The sequence below is a fragment of the Scatophagus argus genome, chromosome 9 (assembly GCF_020382885.2).
Source record: "Scatophagus argus isolate fScaArg1 chromosome 9, fScaArg1.pri, whole genome shotgun sequence".
In the NCBI taxonomy this organism is placed as follows: domain Eukaryota; kingdom Metazoa; phylum Chordata; class Actinopteri; family Scatophagidae; genus Scatophagus; species Scatophagus argus.
In genome coordinates, this window is record NC_058501.1 from 17199473 (window position 1) to 17220818 (window position 21346).

The following is a 21346-nucleotide window of genomic DNA, read 5'->3' on the forward strand; positions in this document are numbered from 1 at the left end:
GGGAGCATCAACATCTGTAGGAAGTGTGAACCTCATGGTGGCAGAACATCGCCAGAGTCAGTAGGATTCATCCTCTGGAGGTCCAGTTGCTCATTCTGAGCCAAAATGGTGGAAACCAAACTGCTTAAAAACTGACAAAAAACCTTGAAAAACTGTTGACTTTTTATTGTAGTCCATAAAAACAAACAACAATGATTAAAAACAACAAGGTGGTAATCATAATAATAATATTCAATAACGTAAAACAACATTAACAACAGACAGTAAGAAATTAAATTAAGATTGCCATCGTTCTCAAAACCATCCCATGTACCTAAAAGCTGTGGAGCTATTGAAAAAACGTATTTCGGGCAAACACAGGAGAGTTTTGAAGGAGCAAATATGTGGCGCAGTTAGGAATGACAAGGTGCTGGTTGGGGCGAGAGATGATCCTGGATCGGGTCACGTGGTGGGTGGGATGGAGGGTAAGGACGCAGGGGGAGGTAACAGACCTGACAGACTGATAGAAAAGTGACAGTAACAGTCTCTCAGTGTCATGAGCATTCTGCAGTAGAGGTGCACAATAATATGCCCTATTTTATACGTTCATACAGGAAACACACACACACACACACACTCACTCTCACTCTCTCCACACACACACACACACACACATACAAACGTGAGGACAACAGAGTTGAGTAACTTAAAAAAAAAAAAAAAAGTTTCACAATTTTCTAAAGGTGAAAATGAGCACAATAAAATCCCTTGACTTCTTTAATAATCCAAAATTTACTACAAAGCACCAGTATACTCCAAACATGCTGCTTCCCCTCCTGTCTAGCTTCTTCAGCTTCACGTTACATACAGTTACATATACATGTTTGACCCTGCTGTGAAGACAGAACAGGACAGGTCAGTGGAGTTTCCTGCAGGTTAACAGTGCTCAGGATGCAGGAGTTAAATCTGAATCCCAGTGGAGGAGAAAGACTTGTCTCTAGCCTGCCGTAGAAAGAAGTGTTTCTTCCATTCACTCCCATCTTAGAGCTACAGTTCCAGTCTTTTCAAATCCAGCAGCACGTGATGCTCTTCTGAGTCTGGAAATGGGTTGTGGGTGCAGAACGAGGAGGACTAGCCTGACTGTACTGTACATGGCGGTTGAGGGGGAGGACGTCTGCTACATGGCGGTGAGGTGAGAGCGACTGGACTCAGTCTGCGAGAGTGAGAAGTGCGAGGTGATTGGTCAGCGCGGCACCTGCATCTGCTGCGAGGTCTGCGATTGGCTCTGGGCAGTGACCTCGGGACCTCGACTGGCCAAACGACTGAGGATGTTCCTCTCAGACATTTGCAGCCGCACAGCGACGGGGGGTATCCTGGCGATGGTCGCGGGGAGACGAGTGACATCAGCCTTCATGTCACTCAGCAGTTCTTCAAGCTGTTTGAGAACTGGAAATACAACGCGTCAATGAGCTACAAAAAAAACGCCGTCATATTCTAAATGAATGACTGAGGATTCAAAATCGACATCTTTTAGTTTTAAGTTTCCCTGAGGTCAAATTCGGCCAGGCAAAGTTAATTACACTAACAACTAGCATTTTATGAGACATTTTACTGACAATGTATGTACATTCACTACAGTCAAGCTAAGCTGCATCTCTCCTTCACTGGTGCTCATACAGCAGGCAGTAACTGCTGACTATTTTGACAATTGATTAATCATTGAGTCCATTTTTCAAACAAAAAAACATTTGGTGGTGCCAGCTTTGCTTTTCTCTGTTTCTTACTGCTGTAAACTGAACATAATTGTGTTTTGACTTCTTGATAAAAATAAGCACTTAAAGAAGACAACTTAGATTCTGGGTTAACATGAAGGGAATTTTTCAATACTCTCTGACATGTTAAATGGTTGCTTGATTAATAAAGAAAATAATCGGCAGATTAATTGAAATTGTCCTTTTTCAAATGTGAAAGCTGGTGTATTTTTAACTGCAGCGCTGCATCTGCACAACCACAATCGGAACCCAAAAATTAGGGACAGGGCTTCCCAAAATGGGGCCCGTGACCCAGAGTTGATCTGCCATGAGGTTTAATCTGACTTAGCAAATATTAGTGGAGGGAAAGAAAAAATGCAGTTTTATTTTTAGTGAGGTAAAAATGCTAGTTAAATGTGTAGGATTTTCACAACCTGACCACAACGGCTAGGAGTGACACCTTGTGCAGAAAGTCAGTTAATTAAGGGAACTTGGGAACCCAAAACCATCTTGTATCTGAACAATATAATGTAATACAAACATTAGTTGCTTTAGGCCCATAGCCCATGATTAAGTTTCAGTTTTGGGAAAAAGCTTGGGCATCATTTGGTTTGGATGCAATTGATTGTTCTCATTAAAGCTAAAGGCCTCTCATTGTGAGATGACAGTACAGAATATTTAAAACAATTCCTGCCAACATCTGAACAAAGGATGAGCAATCTGTATGTTTTCCAGGTTATAAAGAAATTTTTCCAGTACCCATCTCTTTTGATCTTCCATATGTTTTACCTTTATGCAGAACTGCATTGGCAGGCTTGTTTCCAGACATGGACTCCTTGCTGAGGTGCTGGTGGGACTCTGCAAGACACTCCACCTCACTGAAGCGAGTGTTGAGGGCCATGGAGGGGTGGGCAGGGTCCTCCGTCATGTTCAAGTAAGCCGCCCTGCGCAACTGCTCCTCAATCACCAATGCCTGTTCTAATAACTATACAGGCAATAAAAACAGACACAACTTGCCTGGTGAAATCGGATAGAAACTGAGACAGACAAACACACATACATACACACACACACAAACACACACATAGCAGTAGTGTGCTTGCTTAGTTCACCTTGAACCTGCGGGCCAGAAACTTGTTTTTGATCTCCAGGAAGTTTCCTCTGCTCATCTCCCCTTTGAAGGGCTCATTGAGGATGGCAAACCTCACATCGTTCTGCACATCCTGCCACCGAGCGTAGCCGTGTCTGAGAGACATCACGGTCAAGTGCAACAACACTATTATCTTATTAGGATCTTGTGGGGATTATAATATGCCAATTTTATCTCTAGCAAATATTAAGGACAGTAAGCACTGATCATCATGCATGGATAAGTTCGGGATGTGGTCAAGTAACACACAATAAAAATATTCCTATATGTAAAAAATTAATGAACTTTCCTCTATTTTGAAAAAGTCCCTTACTGCATAATTTGGAGTGATAATAAAAGACAGAAATGGCTGAGAATGAGGCACGGCAGATAACAACAGCAGCCAAAACCAAAAGCTAACCCTTTCTAAATGCTTGTTTTGTTGAGCCAATGCCCCCCACCCAAAGATAATGAACTTTCTATTCCAATGGCCATAAAAAAACCAGGAAATATTCACATGTAAGAATGCAGAACCAGAATTGGCTGCACATTATTACATTTTTACAGAATCGATTTTTTTTAAGAAAGTCTCGACTTAAAAGGATACTGTATGATGCCAGCCAGCAACCAGTAGTCATGGCGACGGTGCCAAATCTCAAAAGTCTTCTTGGTGACGGTGGCTGCCCTCTCTTCATTCTGCCACAGAGAGTGAAGCTCTGGAAAGCAGGACAGAGAGGTAAAAGGTCAAAAGAAAGAATCCAAAAAGAAGAAAAGAGAGAAGAATGCGAGAGGGAAGTGTGTGTGTGCGTGTGTGTGTGTGTGCGTGTGTGTGTGAGACCCCACCTGTGAATCCTCCATCAGCAATGTTGAACATGAACCTCTGCTTAGTGGCTTTTTTCTTCTCTTCACTGACGTTAACCACGGGCACAGCTGTTGCTTCTTTGGTGTTCTCCCCGTTCTGCAGTTTGCCAGACTCGTCTGTTTTCACACCGTCTTTCTCCTCTTTTTGCTCTGCAAGACAGAAACATGTCAGTAACAAAGTTTAAAACGCATTATGTGTTATGGAGAGGGTAAAATGCAATTAATTAAAATTTTCTGGTGCGTATTTACATTTTGACATTTAGTTTCATCTAATTAATTTACTGATGACATCTCCATACTTTCACTGCATTCCATTCCAAGTGTGCGCGAGTGTATATTGACATATAAATACCTTTCCTCTCTTCTCCTGGCGAACTGGTGTCCATCTTTTCATCTTTTCCCTCTTCAGCTGAAATAAGAGAAGTGCTGTCAGAATGACATGAAATAAAGGAAACCAGACCCAGTGGAAAACAGTGTGGAGCCCTGCCTCACCTTTTGGCCTGTCCTCCTCTGAATCCATCTTGCCCTCAGCACCTTCACCTTTGACCTCAGCAGCAGTGTCCTTTTCCATATCTGAAGACTTGTCCTTCTCCTCTTTCTCCTGGCTCATGTCTTCGGCTTCCTTCTCTTTGCCTTCATCTCCATTTCCTGTCTCCTTCTCTTTCTCCTCCTTTCCTGCTGTAGAGTCTACCTCTCCTTCTTTGTTTTCACAGATGGGGGATTTCTCAGACTCATCTGGGATTTCGATAATCTATGGGAGAGAAGGGGGGAATCACTTTCAAATGAGAAAAATCTGCAAATTCAAGTATAATGTTGCAGTTCAAAACTTGTTTTACTGTACTGGCACCAAAAATGGGTGAGATAGATATAAAAGAAGAATTTACTTCTGGATCCTCTGCCTTCTTTGCTCCTTTGCCATCCTCTGCCTCTTTCTTCATATCTTCCTTGTCGTCTGATTTAGACAAATCTTCTGACAAATCAGAACACATATGACAAAAAATAATTACTAAACAAATTATTTGAGTAGCAAGTGATCTAAGGACAAACAACAAAAACTTGGGTCCACTTATGTTTCCTTAAGCTATTTTTTACGTAGATATACCTGCAGTTATGTCAAACACTTTTCCAAAGAAGTGAACACAAAATAGTATTTGTTTATGATGAAATGAAATGAAATGAAAGTAATCCTCTCCTGTCACAAATACACCAGGACATCATTCCCAGTCTTCAGTGTAATCATAAAATCTTACACTGATATTTTACTCTATTAAGATTATGCTCTATTATACTCTGTTTGTTTCAATAGAAACATTTCTATTTGGGCCTGAGCAGACACTAAGAGATAACAGAAAATTATTCGGTACTAAACAGAAACAGAGAAACAAACCGTTAACCCTGGAGGGTTATTTCAGGGTTACATATGTGAACCTTAAAACTTAAACTTAAGAGTTCATATTGAAGGAAAAATAAAGGAAATGCACCTCACTTGTCAAAGGGTCCCCACATCAATACAGGTGTCACAACATACAGGATACAGTATATTTGTAAGATGGCTTTCATGCTAAAAGTTTCTTTAGTTTAGGTAGATTATGAGCATCATGAAGCTGAAATGACATTATCCGACTGTGGTGATCGTTTCTACCTTGTAAGAAAGTAAGAGTGTGTGTGTGTGTGTACCTGGGATAGGAGTGTTGGGCTGTGTGTCAGCAGGGGTCCCAGTTGAGGGAGTCTTTGGGTCTTCACCTGCAGCCAAAGCTGCAGCCCTTTTGTTCTCCTCCAGCTCTGCCATCCAGGGCATCGACCACTGACCATTCACATGCTCAAACTCCTGAACCTGTGAATCAACATGTGAACCTATGAGCCCATAACTCCAATAAAACAAAAACACTTGTGTTATCTCAATATATTCTGTACAGTTTCTTTTTGATTTGGTAAACCGCACCTTCTTCCTTATAAGCGACATCACACCAATACGGGTGAGCACGTGTTGCCGTGACAGACCCTCACGTGGGACACCATCTGCAAAGGTCTCAGCTCCATCAGCTCCTGGCTCACAAAGGTGTCGCATGAAGAGAGACACATAGGCCCTACGAACACGTGAGAAGAAAAGAGTGGAAGGATGCCACAATAAATACATTAGGAAAATTCACTGCAAAATCAAAAATACACCAGTTTCATGTGTGCTAAAAAGCTGCTGAGTTGTTATATTGCTAAAACAGTACCTGAGTTCTGGTCTCTAAACTTGAAGATACACAATGTTCTGTACTGTGTGTCATCAAATCTAACTTGTAGAAACACAACCCAAACCCAAGATGAATGAAAAAGAAATAAACAGACAGAACTTTTAAATCAGAACAGAAGATTTAAATCAGAAACTCTCTGACCGAAGATTAAGTAGAAAGAATTACAAATACTTCTTTGATATTCTGTGCTACAGACACATTTTGTGTAACAAAACCAAGGAAGTACTGAGGTTCAACATCCAAGCAAGTAAAGAAATGTCACGTTGAGACTCACTTGAATTCTTTCTCAGACTTCCCTCGGAGGTCTCTGACCAGCCACTGATTGGTGAAAGCATCCTGAGGAGGCATCCCATAACGCATCACGGCATTCAGGAAAGCCTTCCTCTGACGTGCATTGAAGCCCAAAACCTGTTAAAGTAAAAAAAACAAGTTTACAAATGCTTTAAAAGAAATAACAGAAAGTACAGGGAAAAGGCATTTGAAAATAAGTCATTTTCAAGGCATTTATCACTGGTCCTCTTTCTGAGCTGACAAATTTTTCAACCCTGTGAAATCACCTCGATGTTTCCGCCCACCCTGGCCAACAGCGGAGGCAGAGGTTTGTCCCGATCATTCCTCAGTCCTTTACGGTTTGGTCTGCGGGCATTAGCTAAAAACAAAAGAAACACAGTCAGATTCAGTAACGTTTCACTGAGACCATGACAATTGAAAAGCAAAAGAGAGAGATGTGATTTTGACGTATCGCCATGTGTGTTCTTAGCGTCCTAAAGTTGCTCTGTGAAGTTGCTCCACTTACAGCTCATCACCGCACAGTGTGATCCTGCTGAGTCTGTCCCTCCTCACAATCTCTTGGCACTTCTACATAAAATGCTTCTTCTTGAAGCGTAAAGCTTTCAGAACATTTACAACTGAAAGCAGTATTCTAGGGTACATTTCACATGATGGAAATTTAATGACAGTAACAAAGCCATAATTAGGCAAAACCAAAATACAATCAATACAAAACAACATAAAGGAATTGCAGAATAAATTACATGTATATCAACTTAAAGAAATAGTATAAATATAAGAGAACAGTGTGTTCTGAAATAATCAAACAAACCGTGTTCAGTGCATTTTCAAACAATTAACAGCTAACATGAACACAAGTGCAAATTGATTGTTATTTTTCATTCTGTTTCTTTGCTTTTTCCTTCTTTTCTCTGTTCTTCCTGTTTCTTTGTTTTTTTTTCCTTCTCTTTTCTTCCTTTTTCTTTCTGTCTTTTCTTGCCTCATTACGCCCGAAGCAGATGATGCAGTGACAAGTGCTGTTTTTTGAGTTGCTGTAGATGTTGTCAATGAGGATATCATAGCTTTCATCTGAATCTGAATAAGCATCTGTAAAGGTGGTTTGAAGGGTGTTAGTGTATGACAAGACTGGGCCTCAAGCAGCAGAGATTCCTTAGTAACAGGAAGATCTCAAGAATTGCAAGAAACTTAAATAGATCTTGACTATTTTCAGACAACATCTTTACATTTAATGTAACATCTATAGCTTCACAATATAAGTTAAGAGTAGATGCACAGTCTAGTACACTCAGACCTATTGCTTAATGTAAGAGCAGTGATGAAAATGGTGAGCCTTACCTTCACTCCGTTCATCAAAGTCCTCGTCGCCCTCCTCTGAGGCCACCGAGTAGTCAGACTGGTTGTCAGACTGATCCTCTTGCCAGTCTGAAAGCAAAAAGACAGAGAAATGTTGAGGAGGAGGGAAATAAAAATAGGACAAAACTCTTCACTGCCTTATTGTCTTATTTATATGAGATAAAGCACATCCACATTCCTTACAGAGTTTAAAATTAATGTCTACCAAGTTTTTAGCCATAGGGGGGAGCTACTGCTTCAGAACCACATTTTTGCATGGCTGTAGGTATGTCATTATGCTTCTTGGTATTACTTGGTAACAAGCATTTAAGATAAATATTTGCAAGTAAAACCACAAACCTCTGTGGCCCAACAGAAGTCTCATGCTGACTTCCTTTCTCTCCTACAAAATCTGCTGCTGCTCCTTGCTGTTCTTCATGGTGACAATCAAACAGGCTAGGCCAGTGGTTGTATTCTATTAACAATACTTGTTTGGGGGTATTTGTCTTTAATTGGGCTGGTTTGTTTTGAATAGGACTTCAACCCACAATTTCAATCATTCTTATTTTGATTATTTAGTGTGGGTATATCTCATAAAGCAGGATTAAGAAGTTTGCTATACAGTTGCAGTGTGGAGAAGTCCAAACAGCTCTTCATACATCACTCTACACCCCAGATTAGACGGGCAGTCTGGATTAATACTGAAAAAATTACCAAGACAACTTTGTGACGTTCCTTTATGAAACTGTCCCACGGGTTCAAACTGTTTGAAGTGTAAACAGACAACTTTGTTTGCCTAAACTTATCATTATCAAAGAAATACTGACTCTATTGGCTACAGAAAAATAGCACCACCGGTGTTTATATTGTTGCCCTTTTAACTTTGCTTTCACCTGCCACTGAGCAGGATTTTTCCTGAAAAAATTAAGGCTCAATTTACAAAGAAAAAACGTGTGCCACAGTCACACCAGGGGGAAAAAAGGTGGAGAGGGGGAAAGATTGAAATTGTGATGAAACGAGAGTGAATAGACTGCATTCCCTCAATAAAGAGAGCTACGGTGTTGTGTTACCTTGTTGATATGTGTTTCCCCTTACCACAGGGAATTGAGAGGGTTCACAACTGACACTGAGGTGGCATTCTTTTACTACATCAGTTAAGTAACCAAACCTGCCTTCCTCATCTTGTGTTTTACACTGCCTTTATCATCATTCTGAGATCAGAGTTTCCAGTTCGAATTGGGATTCTTTCTGATGATTGTTTCTTGCTTTGGGCAGTAGCCAGGCCGCTAGAGGTAACCATGCCAACTCTGCTGCTAACTACAGTTAGCAGCCAGAAAACAAACCAGGAGCTTCAAGGAAGCCAAAAACAAAAGACACAAACATATGTTTGTTTCTGGCTGCTAGCACTAGCGATCTGGTTGTCTTTGCAACAGCGGCGCCATTAATGCCATTCAATACCACTTGGAAACACTAGTGGGGTAAATGTTGAAAAGTTGTTTTCATGTAAAGAAAGAAAGAAAATTTAGTTTTGAAATACACAACTAACATGTTTCTATACATATAGCTTCATGCCACGGACTCCTACCACGTTACATCAACACCACACAAACACAAGTCCACCAACAGCACTGCACAGCACCCACACAATAAGAAAAGGTTGCATGATATATTGTTCTGTACCCTGTCTAATACCTCGTTCCTCCTGGGAGCCATCATTGTAGTTGACAGGCTTTCTAGTTCTTTTGCCTTTGCCCAGATTTCGGGCGAGATCCTCCTGCTGCTGCTCATAGTGGTGACGAAGCAGCTTCTCCCAGTAATCAGGATCAACACTTTCCTCTTGCTTAATCACCTCCCTTTCCACCTCCTCCTCCTTTAGAACAGGAAAGAAATGACTATGAGATATAGTAAGAATGCACATACAGCCTGTGGATTTAGCGTTTTATGCCATTCAGCATAAAAAATAAGCTTGTCTCTGTAATAAGATGAACAACAATTGTAGATCTGGGTCTGGAAACACCACAATCAAGTTATATTAAGTTATAAAACATACACACACTTTGTAGACACAAAGATACCTCATCATCTTCATCTTTGACCACATACTGGGCCACTTTAAAGGAGCTGAGGTACTCGTTCATGCTCTGGAGCTCAGTGTCATCTGTGGCATCCTGGTTCCTGTCTAGCAAACGCTCAATTGCCTGATCATCATAGTGGATCACACTGCTGTCATCCTCCTTGTTGTCCCCTGAAAGCAGGATAAGTCAAATAAAAAGGAAGGAAGCACATCATGTCCCTCTCTGTGTTCAGCCTCGAGCCAGTCTTTATTCAAACCAGTGTTAGAGTCCTCTTTATCTCACAAAGCCCACCAATATGCAGTGTGGTAAAGTTAGCAAAATGTTTCAAAACTAATAATTGTATATTGACAAAACAGTGGATATTATAGACATTCAAAGACAGCTTTCTTTGCTTTACAAAAAAAAACAAAAAAAAAAACAAAACAAAAATTAAATACTCACACAAACACATAATTAGCTTACAACTGACATGACAGCTGATACAGAAAAATGTGAATTGCATAAAATAAGCAAGGGCCCAAAATCTGATTTAGGATGTACTTTTCTTTAATCCACAATCGAGCCCTGATGTTCTTAGGACAAACGAGTCGTAGCACCTCTTGTTTTCACAGCACTCTGAAATTATCTAGCCAGCCTTTTAATGCTCAGGAAATGTTTATGGGAAAAGGCGATAAACATAGAAAATAAATGATTAAAAATGGATGCGCGTGGCAGTGGGTTCCAGTTGACTCACCATCTCCAACTTCGTCCTTGAACAACTCTTCCGTTCCAAACTTGAGGATGTCATCGAGCTCCTGCTTGGACATGGAGCCTGTCTTGGAGCCAAGACCAGGTCGCACCACTAAATGGGTGAGCATCATCTTCTTCTTTGCCACCTGATAAAGAAATGTAGGTGGATGACAAACAAGCGATGAGCGCGTGATCAGAGAATCCCGGCATGACTGGCGTGTAATTTCTTGCAGTGTTCCTTTTCACACACCTGCGTGATCCTCTCCTCCACAGAGGCTTTGGTAACAAAGCGATAAATCATCACTTTCCTGTTCTGGCCGATACGGTGAGCTCTGCTGAACGCCTGTTAAGCATGAAACAAACAGCATAATCACCTATCAATCTAATCTACCACAAAAAAACATACCGATGAGCATGTAAAGTGTAGGGTTAGCATACCTGGATGTCATTGTGTGGGTTCCAGTCAGAGTCGTATATGATGACGGTGTCAGCAGAGGCAAGATTAATGCCCAACCCACCAGCTCTGGTAGAGAGGAGGAAAGCAAACTGGGGAGCACCGGGAGCTGTAAGGATGAGCAAAAGGAAAAGAAGCACAGGGAAGAAGAATGTTAGAACATTGACAGCGTACGACAGCAGCTGCTTTTAGGTAAAACAAACCGTGTACATGGATGGCTCACCATTAAAACGATCGATGGCCTCCTGTCTCAAGTTGCCAGTGACTCCTCCATCAATTCTCTCGTATTTGTATCCCTCATTCTCCAGGAAGTCCTCCAGCAAGTCCAACATTTTGGTCATCTGGGAGAAGATCAGAACCCTGTGCCCTCCCTCCTTCAGCTTCTTCATCATCTTTTGGAGTAGCATCAGTTTTCCTGAAGACTTGGTCAGAGCGTTGCCCTCATACATGCCATTTGGAAGTTTTGGTGCCTCCTGCAATCCAAGTAAGAAATATGAATAAACTGACTGCATTAAATATTTCAGTACACAGATGCAGTTCTGTATATCATGCACCCCCATAAGAAACAGTTTGTTCACACATAAGTGAGTGGGAAAAGGCTTGGATCGTACTGTGGCTGCTGCAGGAAAGAGGTAGGGGTGATTGCAGCACTTCTTCAGGTCCATTACCACATTGAGCAGAGAGACCTGGTTTCCTCCTCCACGAGTGTTCAGGGCCTCAAAGTTACGCGTGAGAATGAATTTGTAATATTTCCTGGGTTACAACAAAGAACAATGTAATAAATAAATGAAAAAAGTCAAAAGAAACTTTAGAGACCAAACGAAAGAAAATATATTACATTACATTACATTACATTAAGTGTTCAAAATTGTGGCTTAAAACTCAACTTTATCCAAAATTACCGTAATAACACCAATCCATGGTTTTCAGTATGTAGCCCAATTTTCATATGTTCTCATAATTGAACAAGTGTTCAAATGTAGTGGTACACATAGACTCTGGACGTACTTCTGCATGGGGCTCAGCTCCACTCTAACAATGAGCTCGGTCTTTGAAGGCATGTGCTTGAAAACATCGGCCTTCAGCCTCCTGAGCATGTGTGGTCCCAGCATGTCATGGAGTTTCTTGATCTGGTCCTCTTTGGCAATGTCTGCAAACTCCTCCAGGAATCCTTCCAGGTTACTGCAGAAAAAAAAACGAATACAGAAATAAATAAATACAATATATGGATACGCACAAAAACCTGTGTATGCACATATACGGGGCTACTGACTTGAATCTCTCTGGGGTCAAGAAGTTCAACAAGTGGAAGAGCTCCTCCAGGTTGTTCTGAAGAGGGGTACCAGTTAGCAGCAGCTTGTGTTGCAGCGGGTAGTTGTTCAACACTCGGAAGAACTAATGACAGGTAGGGACAAAGACAGAGACAAATATATATATAAACACACACACACGCACACACTTCAGCATCAGATGTAATAATAAAAACACAACACGTTAGATAGAGCATACAGCATGTGCAACACAGCAGTGATCAGAATTACACATGAAACACAAAATAAACAAACACTTCCAATAAAGTCCTCTATGTTATCACCTTTGACTGGTTATTTTTGAGTCTGTGAGCCTCATCCACAACCAGACAGGCCCACTCAATGGAGCCTAGCGCAGCTTGGTCAATGGTAATCAACTCATAAGATGTCAGCAGAACATGGAATTTGACAGGTGAGTCTTTCTGTAAAGCACAGAGAAAGAGAGACTTTACGTAAGCTGTCAAACAAAAGGAAAGAGGAAGACAATTATTAGGGCTGCAAGTACTTGTTTCTACTGATAATACAGTGCCAGAAACTAAAACTGTTAGCTGAACCTGTAAATAATTTGACAGCATTCATATTTTTTTAAATGGTGCAGCTAATAGAAGAACAACAATTCTAACTGACTACTGTTTTTCACTGTTAAAATACTTTCATCATTACTCTTACTCCTTTTTTCTACATTTTACTTACCTTCATCTTGGATGCTTTTTTCCCTCCTCGGATGGCATTTCCCTCAAAGGAGAACTCGTTCTCTCTGATGACAGCCCTGCTGTCTTTGTCCCCCACGTAAGTCACCACATACATATCAGGGGCCCACATCTCAAACTCTCTCTCCCAGTTAATGATGGTGGACAGGGGAGCACTAACCAGGAAGGGACCTTTGGAGTGACCCTGTAATAGTGAAAGGCGAAGTCAGCATTAACATGTAAAGCTGTCATTCATATAGATGTGTCTAGATAGTGTTTTCATCCAACAAGCTTTACAGGTGCTGGCCTGAGCATGTTACTTTGGGGTTCAGTGTATTGCCCAAGGACACTTCAATATGTGGATCAAAAAAGCAACCCTGTGATCAGCTGACGACCTCCTGAGCGACAGTCAAAGTTTTTAAGATAAAATATAGATATGCTAAAAGCTATATTTGTTTTGTCCCATCTTTAAGATCAAAACTCTTACTTGGAACCCATCCCTTTTAATAAACAGAGATACTGTGTGTCAATTGTTTGAAGTCCACTAACACTGACTGAAACTTATTTCATTTCATTTTCATTTCTTGAGAATCCAATAACAAAAAAATACTCAAAGATTTCTGGCAAGACAGTCATATGCACTGTTTTTACCTCTTTGTACAATGAGTAAAGGAAGACAGCAGTCTGCACAGTCTTGCCCAAACCCATCTCATCAGCCAGGATCGTGTCTGTGGCCTGAGCCCAAGAAAACCTGAGCCAGTTCAACCCCTCCAGCTGGTACGGATGCAGAGTGCCTCCTGTGCTGTCAAGGTAGTCGGGCTGCCGATCAAACTTGATGGTGGGCTGTAGGGAAGAAAACAAGAAGAATATCAATTCCACATCTGTCCTGATTCAGGCTACTTTTATTCTGTGAAAGGAATATGATGGACCATAATGCTGGACCATTTAATCCTTAATTCTCCATAAGTCCACTGCAGAAACGGACTAGGCCGTGTTTGGAAACAAGAAAGTTATTGTATTTTTAGTTCAAAGCTTTGAAATACTTACATCTACAACTGGATTAGCAGGTGGTCGCTCTGCCTTCTTGACTTTGACCGTTTTCTTCAGCTTCTTCCCAGGTCTGCCCTCCTCACCTACCATCAATTCTCTTGAAGAAAAAGACAGTTTGTGAGACTGCTGTTTCATTCCCACTGCTGTCAGACTATATAATTCTATGGCCTGGTCCTCTTTTCCTCCCTTATGAGGACTTGTATATAGCTGTATATTGTACTGTGTTTACTGTACCTCATAAATTGTTAATTTATTTTACCTCTATATTTTTTGTAACTGTTTTTGCACACTTTTTGCACTCTTCTTCTGTTCTTGTGAGCGGCCACGACAAGTGAATTTCCCCACTGCGGGATCAATAAAGTTCATCTTATCTTATCTTAAAACCTACTTTCAACTGCCTTTACACACAGAATATAAAAAAAACATTTGACATTTTGTAAATGTCTGCATACCTGTGATTCCAGTATGTCTGTTTATAGGTATCATATTCAGGGATGTCCATGTCTTCGCTCTCCCACGTTGACTGGTCGTAGGGCAGATCTCTCCATTTGATCAAGTAATGTACATTGTTCTTTTTATCAACGCTGGCATGACAAAGAACATACAGGAAATCTCCTTAAACAAGTTTGCTCTTCGTGAGTTTTTAACCACACTTTATTGTCTTCTTACAATTAATTTTCTTTACAAACACGTTATTCTTACTAATCTTTCTTATGGGGGTAAATTATGTGCCTTCTTTCTACTATGACTTTTCTGTACTATTACTCTCTCATTTTTATGAATTACTGAGAACAGGAGGAGATAAAACTTTAAGGCAATAACTACAGCAATGATTATCAAAACCACATAGAAAATATGTTTAAAAAACAGTGATTTTAAAATTTATGAAATTTATTGTATGCTTGTTTTTATAGATGAACTGTCTATTTCATGGGTCATGTGTCCTACCTGTGGTTGAGAATGCGATGGATCATCAGCCACTCCATCTTGACTCCATAGCGGTAAAACTCCTCCTCCATATGGACAAAGAGAGGATCCTTGTTCTTCCTCTTGGTGCTTTTGTCATCATCGCCCTCCCCTCCAAAATCCACAGGCGGTGGTTCATCCATGTCAGTCTTTCTCTGGTAGTTACGGAACATCACCTGGCAGTTCAGCTCCAACTGAGGAGGAGCGGCAGAGAGGTAGGAAAAAGAAAAGACCATTGAGTTTGTGTGCATCTTGTGCCCATGTGAGCAAAGTGCATTGAAAACTCCACATTCTCAATTATAGGTGCATATGATTTCACAAAGTGTGTGGTACCTGTAGCTCCTGCACCCAGGAGCAATGCCAGTAGGACATATTGCACCATTTGACAAAGAACTCCCTCTCCCTGCGGCCCACAAGCGGTGGGGGATCAGGAGCATCAGCGGGGAGGTCAGCAGGCCGAGGGACAGGCGTAGGGGAAGGTGGCTCCCCCCATCGCCATGTTAAAACCTTCTGGACTTTGCCCTTCAGCGGCGGACACTGTCAGGAAATAGCAAAAAAAGAAAAAATTATTTAGGATGCTTGTTAATGAACAGAAGCATTTTGACACTGATAGGTGCTAAAATGGGAACTTGACTGGTCAGTTTATCAAAAATACTGCAGACGTGTACAAGACTGAATCCGCATCCCTATGCACAGCCACGAGTATGCGCACACGCAGACTCACACACCGTTGCACAGCACTTACCTTGCAGCGGGGGCAGATCCACTCTCCATTGGGGATTTCAGGGAGAGGAGGGTTGAGGCAGTGGATGTGGTAGGAGGAGGGGCAGGTGTCACAGCATAGCAGCTCCCCTCCATCCTTGCACACGCGGCAGAACTCAATGTGGTGGTCGTCTTCTTCCTCCACCCCTTCATCCCTCCTGTCTTCCTCATCCTCCCCTTCAGCCTCAGAGAGATCATCCCTGGCCTCCCACTGGATCCCCTCCTTCTCCTGGTGGAAGAATTACAGACAGAGTCAGAGTGTGAGAGAGAGAGTGTGTGTGTGTGTGCGTGTGTGTGTGTGTGTGTGTGGTGTGAGAGAGAGAGACAGGCAGACAGGCAGGGAAGGTATGCGGAACAGAGTGAAAGGGAAAAAAAGGGAGGGGTGTGGGGTGATTTTCAAGAGTGCCGGGAGTAGGGAGGGAGGGAGGGAAGGGTATGCACTGCGTGCGTGTGCATTGCGTGCGTGTGCATATTTGCGCGTGGAGCCACAGTGTGGAGAGGCAGGGAGGGAGTGGGAGGGGAGAAACAAGAAGAGGAAATGGGTGGTGGGAGGTTGGGACAGTGAGAGGCATGGAGGAGGATAGGAGAGGACAGACAGACACATAGGCAAAAGGTTTGGGGGCAAGAGGACAAAGAGAACATAAAGATTTTTTAATATTACCTTAAACATTTCCCAACAATCAACCCTCCTGTCAGTGAACTTTCCAACAATACACTCCAACAGCATTTTACCCACCAGTGTAATTTTTGCCCTGCTGTTTCGCACTGTAGGAATGAGGCCCAGTCTTCTCTAACATACAACATAATGTCCCCCTCTACACAGTACTGAGAGGTAAGCTTACAGTACTCACACAGTGTGGGCAGCTCCACTTGCCCTCAGGTGCTTTCTCCATGTCAGGGTCCAGACAGACCATGTGATAAGCTCTGGGACAGGTGTCACACAAAATGATTTCTCCTCCCTGCTGGCACACCTCACAGTAGTCTTGGTGGTCTGTCTCATAGCCATCTCCGTCCTCTGTCTCCACTGAGACAACATGTTCACAGAAAATGAAAGAAAATGAGATACAGAGACAGGACACGGCCTTCATTTTGTCCATTGCTGTATCTGATAAAATAGACCAACCTTTCTTCTTTTTCTTTGCACTCTTGGGTTTCTTCTTAGGACGGCTGCTGCGGTTAGAGCCATCTGACACTGAAAAACTCCCATCATCAAAGTCACTGTCAACATCGGGTTCATCTTCATCACTCTGTCAGAGAAACAGAAGAGAGTACACTGACAACAAGAGACATTATCAATATTCTGATAAAAGGATAATTCAGTTCCCAAATGCAAAAAGGCCAAAAACCTCATAACTGAATAACAGGACGACACAGAAAGTATCTTACAGAGGAGCGCTTCCTCTTGCTGTTGAGGCCCCCGAGCTTGATCTTGAGTGGAGCCACCTTTTTAGGTTTGGGTTTCGGCGGAGGCTTCGGCGTGGGCTTTGACTTCTTGCGAGCATTGGGACCTGAGAAGACACAGAAATTGAAGTGTATTCAAGAAAACAATTTAAGTAGTTACATATCCAAACAGTAGGGTTTCATATGATAAACACAATAACAAAGAAAAATAAATCTATTTTGTTCTTGCACAGCCACCTTCATCTTTACGCATTTATTATCATGTCAAGCCTAACAATCATGTTCCACATTTATCTGCTTTTACCTTTGCCCTCTTTGGTCTTGGCCTTGCGGAGTGGAGGCGCCGGGGCAGCTGGGGGTGCAGCAGGTGTTGGAGCAGTGGCTGGAGCAGGTGCAGGTGAAACAGCAGCACTGGTCTCTGCCCCACCGTCTGTCCCTGCCACCACCATGTTCTCCACTGCTGCAGCCACACTGACAGCTGCCAGGGCTGCATTGGCAGTGGCGCAACCCTATGGAGGTAACACAGAACAGACTCAGAAACTCTGTTTTCTACGGTCAAACTCACAAAATGACAGCAATTATGAATGACTAGTCTCATTCTTTATAAGTCACACTTCTAGCATGATGTATAATCGCAGTACCTTCAGAGGGTTGTTGGTGCTGAATTCTCTCCACTTAGCCATCATTAAAGTCATCATCTTGGACACAGCAATTTTGGGGTTTTTAGCTGCAATCAACGGCCTAAAAACATAACATTTACAACAAATACAGTCATTATATTTATTATCTTACATACATAGTTCCTAAATAACAAAGAAAACAGCAATATCTACTGCCAATATAAAAACAGTTTCCTTACCTGACAAACTGGCTGAAGGCCTTGTAGTTGGTGAGGGAGCTATAGTCTTCCTGAGTAAAGACATGGTCAATGTCTTTCATCCCCCAGGCCTCCAGCAGCTGTGCAGAGCTTTTAGGCTGAAGCAGGAGTAGAGAGGTTGAAAAGAACAGCCATGGGGAGGGTAGTTTATCATGTTAACTGTAAAGGAATTAAGTATCCACTCTGCAATTGAATCTGAACGAGTCTTTACCTGGCAGTCATCGTCATCATCCTCATCATCTTCTGGCTCTGGATCTTTGCGTTTGCTCTTCGAGCTGCATGAGCCTCCTTTCTCTGCTGCCGTACCTCCTTTCTTCTTATCTTTGGCAGAGCTGGAGCGTTTCTTCTTTTTCCTCCCAGGGGCATAATCACTTCCTTCACTCTCTGACCGCACACCTCCCTCATCTACATCTCTCTCTGATGCTTCTATTCCAATCAGGTGCTCTGGGGAGCTGACTGGCAACTCCTGAAAGACAAAGAGCCACTTTGCAAATTACAATAAGACACTGGTGCTAACACACTTTATATACCATATAAATTATGAATTAAGTATTGTTTTTTTTGTTTTTTTGATTTCTTGCAATAATCTGCCAATCTGTTGGGACAGGGAAGTCATCCATGAAACTACACTGGTCAGTGAATGTTCACCACTAATCAGTCCCTTAATCTATCAGGCTCGGTGACAAATAAATAGTTGACAACAATTTTAATAATCAATTAATCTTACAGCAAAAATGTCAGTTTACTCTCATTGAAAAAAGTATTCTGAATGTGTCACTTTGGGCCCTGGTAAATTATACTAGGCAATAATTACTGATTACAAATATTTTTGGAATGTAATATTATCAATAATGAAAATAACTGGTAGTGCATCCCAAACTTCAGGAAATGTACATATCTCTTTTGTTTTAACCCTAACCCCTCATATTATTAACAGGATATATGGACAGAAATTATGATTAATTCATTAATTCAACTGTTCAGCTGTTCACTGCCCACTCTGAACCAGTCTATCAGCTCACTATTTGGCTGCAAAAAAAATCAAAGGTCCCATGAATCTGCTGTTGTTAAACTGAACTCAAAACGACTGACTTCCAATGGGTCCCTTGCTGTTGTTTTGGTGTGCACTGTATGGACGCAGTAAACTCCCTCAGCTGCAATACCACGTGGTGAGTTGACAGTTGCAGTCCAGGTCAAATCTCCGAAGAATCTTACACAATGGAGTTTCCTGTAAAAGAGTAAAGTCTGGCAAAAACATCAAACTAACCTCTCTGATGGGTCTCTGCCTCTTGCTGCTCCTGCTCTCTCGGCTGCTCTTCTTGGCTTTCTTCTTCTTTTTCGACTTGGGTACTTCGTCTACGTCAGACACAGCATCCTCCAGCTCGTCCTCACCTGCAGGTGACATGCTTTAATTAGTAAGAGAAGACAGCGAACAACGAAAGCTGCTGCAGGCCAACAGACCGCGCACTGGCACGACTTGGCAATGTCCGTGCACGCACGTACACACACATGCACCGTGAATGCCACAACAGCACAGGTTGAAACTTGTCTGTTCTGTCTTTGAAACTTTGACAGTTCACATCCGCACTCACGAAGACACGTGTGGGCTTTAGGGAATAAGAGGGGCTAAAAAAATAAAAAACATAACTATCAGTACTTGCTTAACAAGTTAGCTAACTAGCTAATCTATAGCAGCGAGTGACTGACGGCCCGAGCCGACTACTCCCGGCTAGCTTAAGCTAACGTTAGCCTCGGCGAGCTCAAGTGACAGAGAGAGATGGACCTTGTTCAGAGGGAAAAAGCAAGCTTACCGTGAAGAAGTGAGTGCTCCTCCGCGCCTCCAAAGTCTTCCCTATCATCTTCGCTGCCCGACATTTTCCCAGCGTTTTAATTTTATTTCTTTCTGGTCGAATTAATCCCCCCTAAACCTTGCTCCTCATTCGGCGAGGGAGGAGGGAAAATGACGTGGGACTGTTGGAGAATGGACCGGGGGTGTCCAGGAAGGGAGGGGGTGGTGGGTGCTGAAAAAATAATTAAATAAAAAATGGCATTGGTTGATAGCTAATCCTTGCTTGTTTATTATTATTTTCATTGCATCTAATTGACCACCTGCGTGCTCAAATAAGTTGGATAAGTACATTATCTATGCTTTGACATTATCTGGTTTTCAGTGATAGGTATTTTTCTCCACAGGAGTGAATGAAGTTAAGTGTGGCATCCATCATTACTTCAAATACGAGCGGTAAATTCGCAGTGTCGAGTTAAAACAATTCATCAAAGAAAAGTTTAAGCATTGAAACCCTACCTTCACACATTAGAAACTTACTGTAGCTGTGTGTTATAGTCCCGGGTCGAGGTGTGCTCTCTCGGTGCAAGAATTAACACAAGTCAGACTGTTTGTGCGGCAGTTGTTGTCATTTAGTGTTCATTCATTAAGTCTGGCTGAACCACTGATCAGCGAAATTAAAAAATCAGCCGTCAATGACCCAAAACACGTTGCTCCGTCCCCCTCTTCTGTCTCCCCCAGCCTTACAGGCAAAGCTTAGCTAACATCCTCACAAACACACAAAGGGGGCAGACATCCCATAATAATCCCCCCTCCCACACTCACACAGGACTCTGCATAGTTACCTCGCAACGGACAGACCATAATACTCAGCCTGCCCCCACCCCCTCCACCACGCGCGCGAGCGCACGCACGTATGCACGTACACTACCACTACTAGACATGCATGCACCAAGCTCATTGCATGCACACTCCTTCCCCTTTCCACTAGTAGTCCCAGCCCCCTTAGCAACCCCGTTGTCATGGTGACACCCCCTCCCTATGCTCTCCGGCAGACCATAATACTCCAGCAATAGCAGCATACATCCCATAATATACAACTCCTAAAAAGAAAAGAAAGAAAAAAATACCAATCACATGGTCTCCAAGGGAGCTCAAGTCCACTGGTGACAGACCATAATACTCAGTGAGCATCCACCTGGGAGTGAGCATGACTATGCCAAGAAGTCAAAGACTTTCGTTCCTGTATGTTCGACACACACATAGCCTGCATGTCTAGTAGTGCTGTGTGCCACTCAAGCGGTCCTGCTGAGCTTGGAACAGAACTGGATGTGTGTCAAATACTTTGATGATGCCCAAAACTCTGCTCAGCATCACTAAAGTAGGCTGAGGCCTCCTGTCACAACAGTGTTATTACAGCGAGACTGCACCACATCTGTCTCAGTGACCAAGAAGACTGATCTCCCTGTCCGTGTTTGGTTGGGCCCTTCAAGTGCAACCAGGGCCAACAGGTGTGCAAAAACACAAGTTTGATAAAACACACAAAATGCTGCCTTCAACTAACGCAGTGAGTAAACAGTAAAAAATCTAAAAAGAATTAAAATGTCTTTAATTAAGTGTCTGCTCCCACTGCATATTTCTCCATTTAATTCTGGCGCTGC

The 21346-nt window shown here is 42.3% G+C and overlaps 1 protein-coding gene across 3 annotated transcripts; it reads right to left on the minus strand.

The window, feature by feature from the left end:
* Window positions 1-150: 150 nt before the first annotated feature.
* Window positions 151-20500, minus strand: chd4b (chromodomain helicase DNA binding protein 4b). 3 transcript variants are annotated; one of them, XM_046399122.1, is made up of 40 exons: window positions 20226-20500; window positions 19711-19920; window positions 19167-19291; window positions 18111-18365; window positions 17882-17997; window positions 17664-17763; window positions 17327-17531; window positions 17008-17129; window positions 16745-16868; window positions 16473-16645; window positions 15605-15850; window positions 15193-15396; window positions 14842-15053; window positions 14346-14477; window positions 13891-13990; window positions 13495-13686; window positions 12848-13048; window positions 12439-12576; window positions 12118-12239; window positions 11853-12026; window positions 11456-11597; window positions 11068-11317; window positions 10829-10953; window positions 10641-10733; window positions 10395-10536; window positions 9662-9831; window positions 9267-9456; window positions 7590-7676; window positions 6521-6612; window positions 6238-6371; window positions 5663-5807; window positions 5398-5554; window positions 4605-4687; window positions 4213-4471; window positions 4073-4129; window positions 3703-3870; window positions 3467-3575; window positions 2843-2975; window positions 2520-2715; window positions 151-1425 (listed from the first exon to the last, which is right to left on the minus strand). In XM_046399122.1, the coding sequence occupies exons 2-40, from the start codon at window positions 19772-19774 to the stop codon at window positions 1223-1225; spliced, it is 5940 nt and encodes a 1979-aa protein (XP_046255078.1). In that variant the 5' UTR covers window positions 19775-19920; window positions 20226-20500; the 3' UTR covers window positions 151-1222. The 3 variants fall into 3 exon arrangements, with proteins under 3 accessions (XP_046255078.1, XP_046255079.1, XP_046255077.1); XM_046399123.1 differs by having other exon boundaries at window positions 4605-4690; window positions 9279-9456; window positions 20226-20499; XM_046399121.1 differs by having other exon boundaries at window positions 4605-4690; window positions 20226-20499.
* Between the last annotated feature and the right edge of the window lie 846 nt (window positions 20501-21346).

Bases quoted from the DNA above. Each gene is read 5' to 3' on its own strand.
- chd4b (XM_046399121.1), bottom strand. From the start codon at position 19,774: ATGTCGGGCAGCGAAGATGATAGGGAAGACTTTGGAGGCGCGGAGGAG. The intron at 15,397-15,604 runs GTAAGTGCTGTG...ATTTCCTGACAG, and splicing joins GGATCTGCCCCCGCTGCAAG to TGTCCGCCGCTGAAGGGCAA. The intron at 4,691-5,397 runs GTACACACACAC...CTGATTTGTCAG, and splicing joins GCCCAACACTCCTATCCCAG to AAGATTTGTCTAAATCAGAC.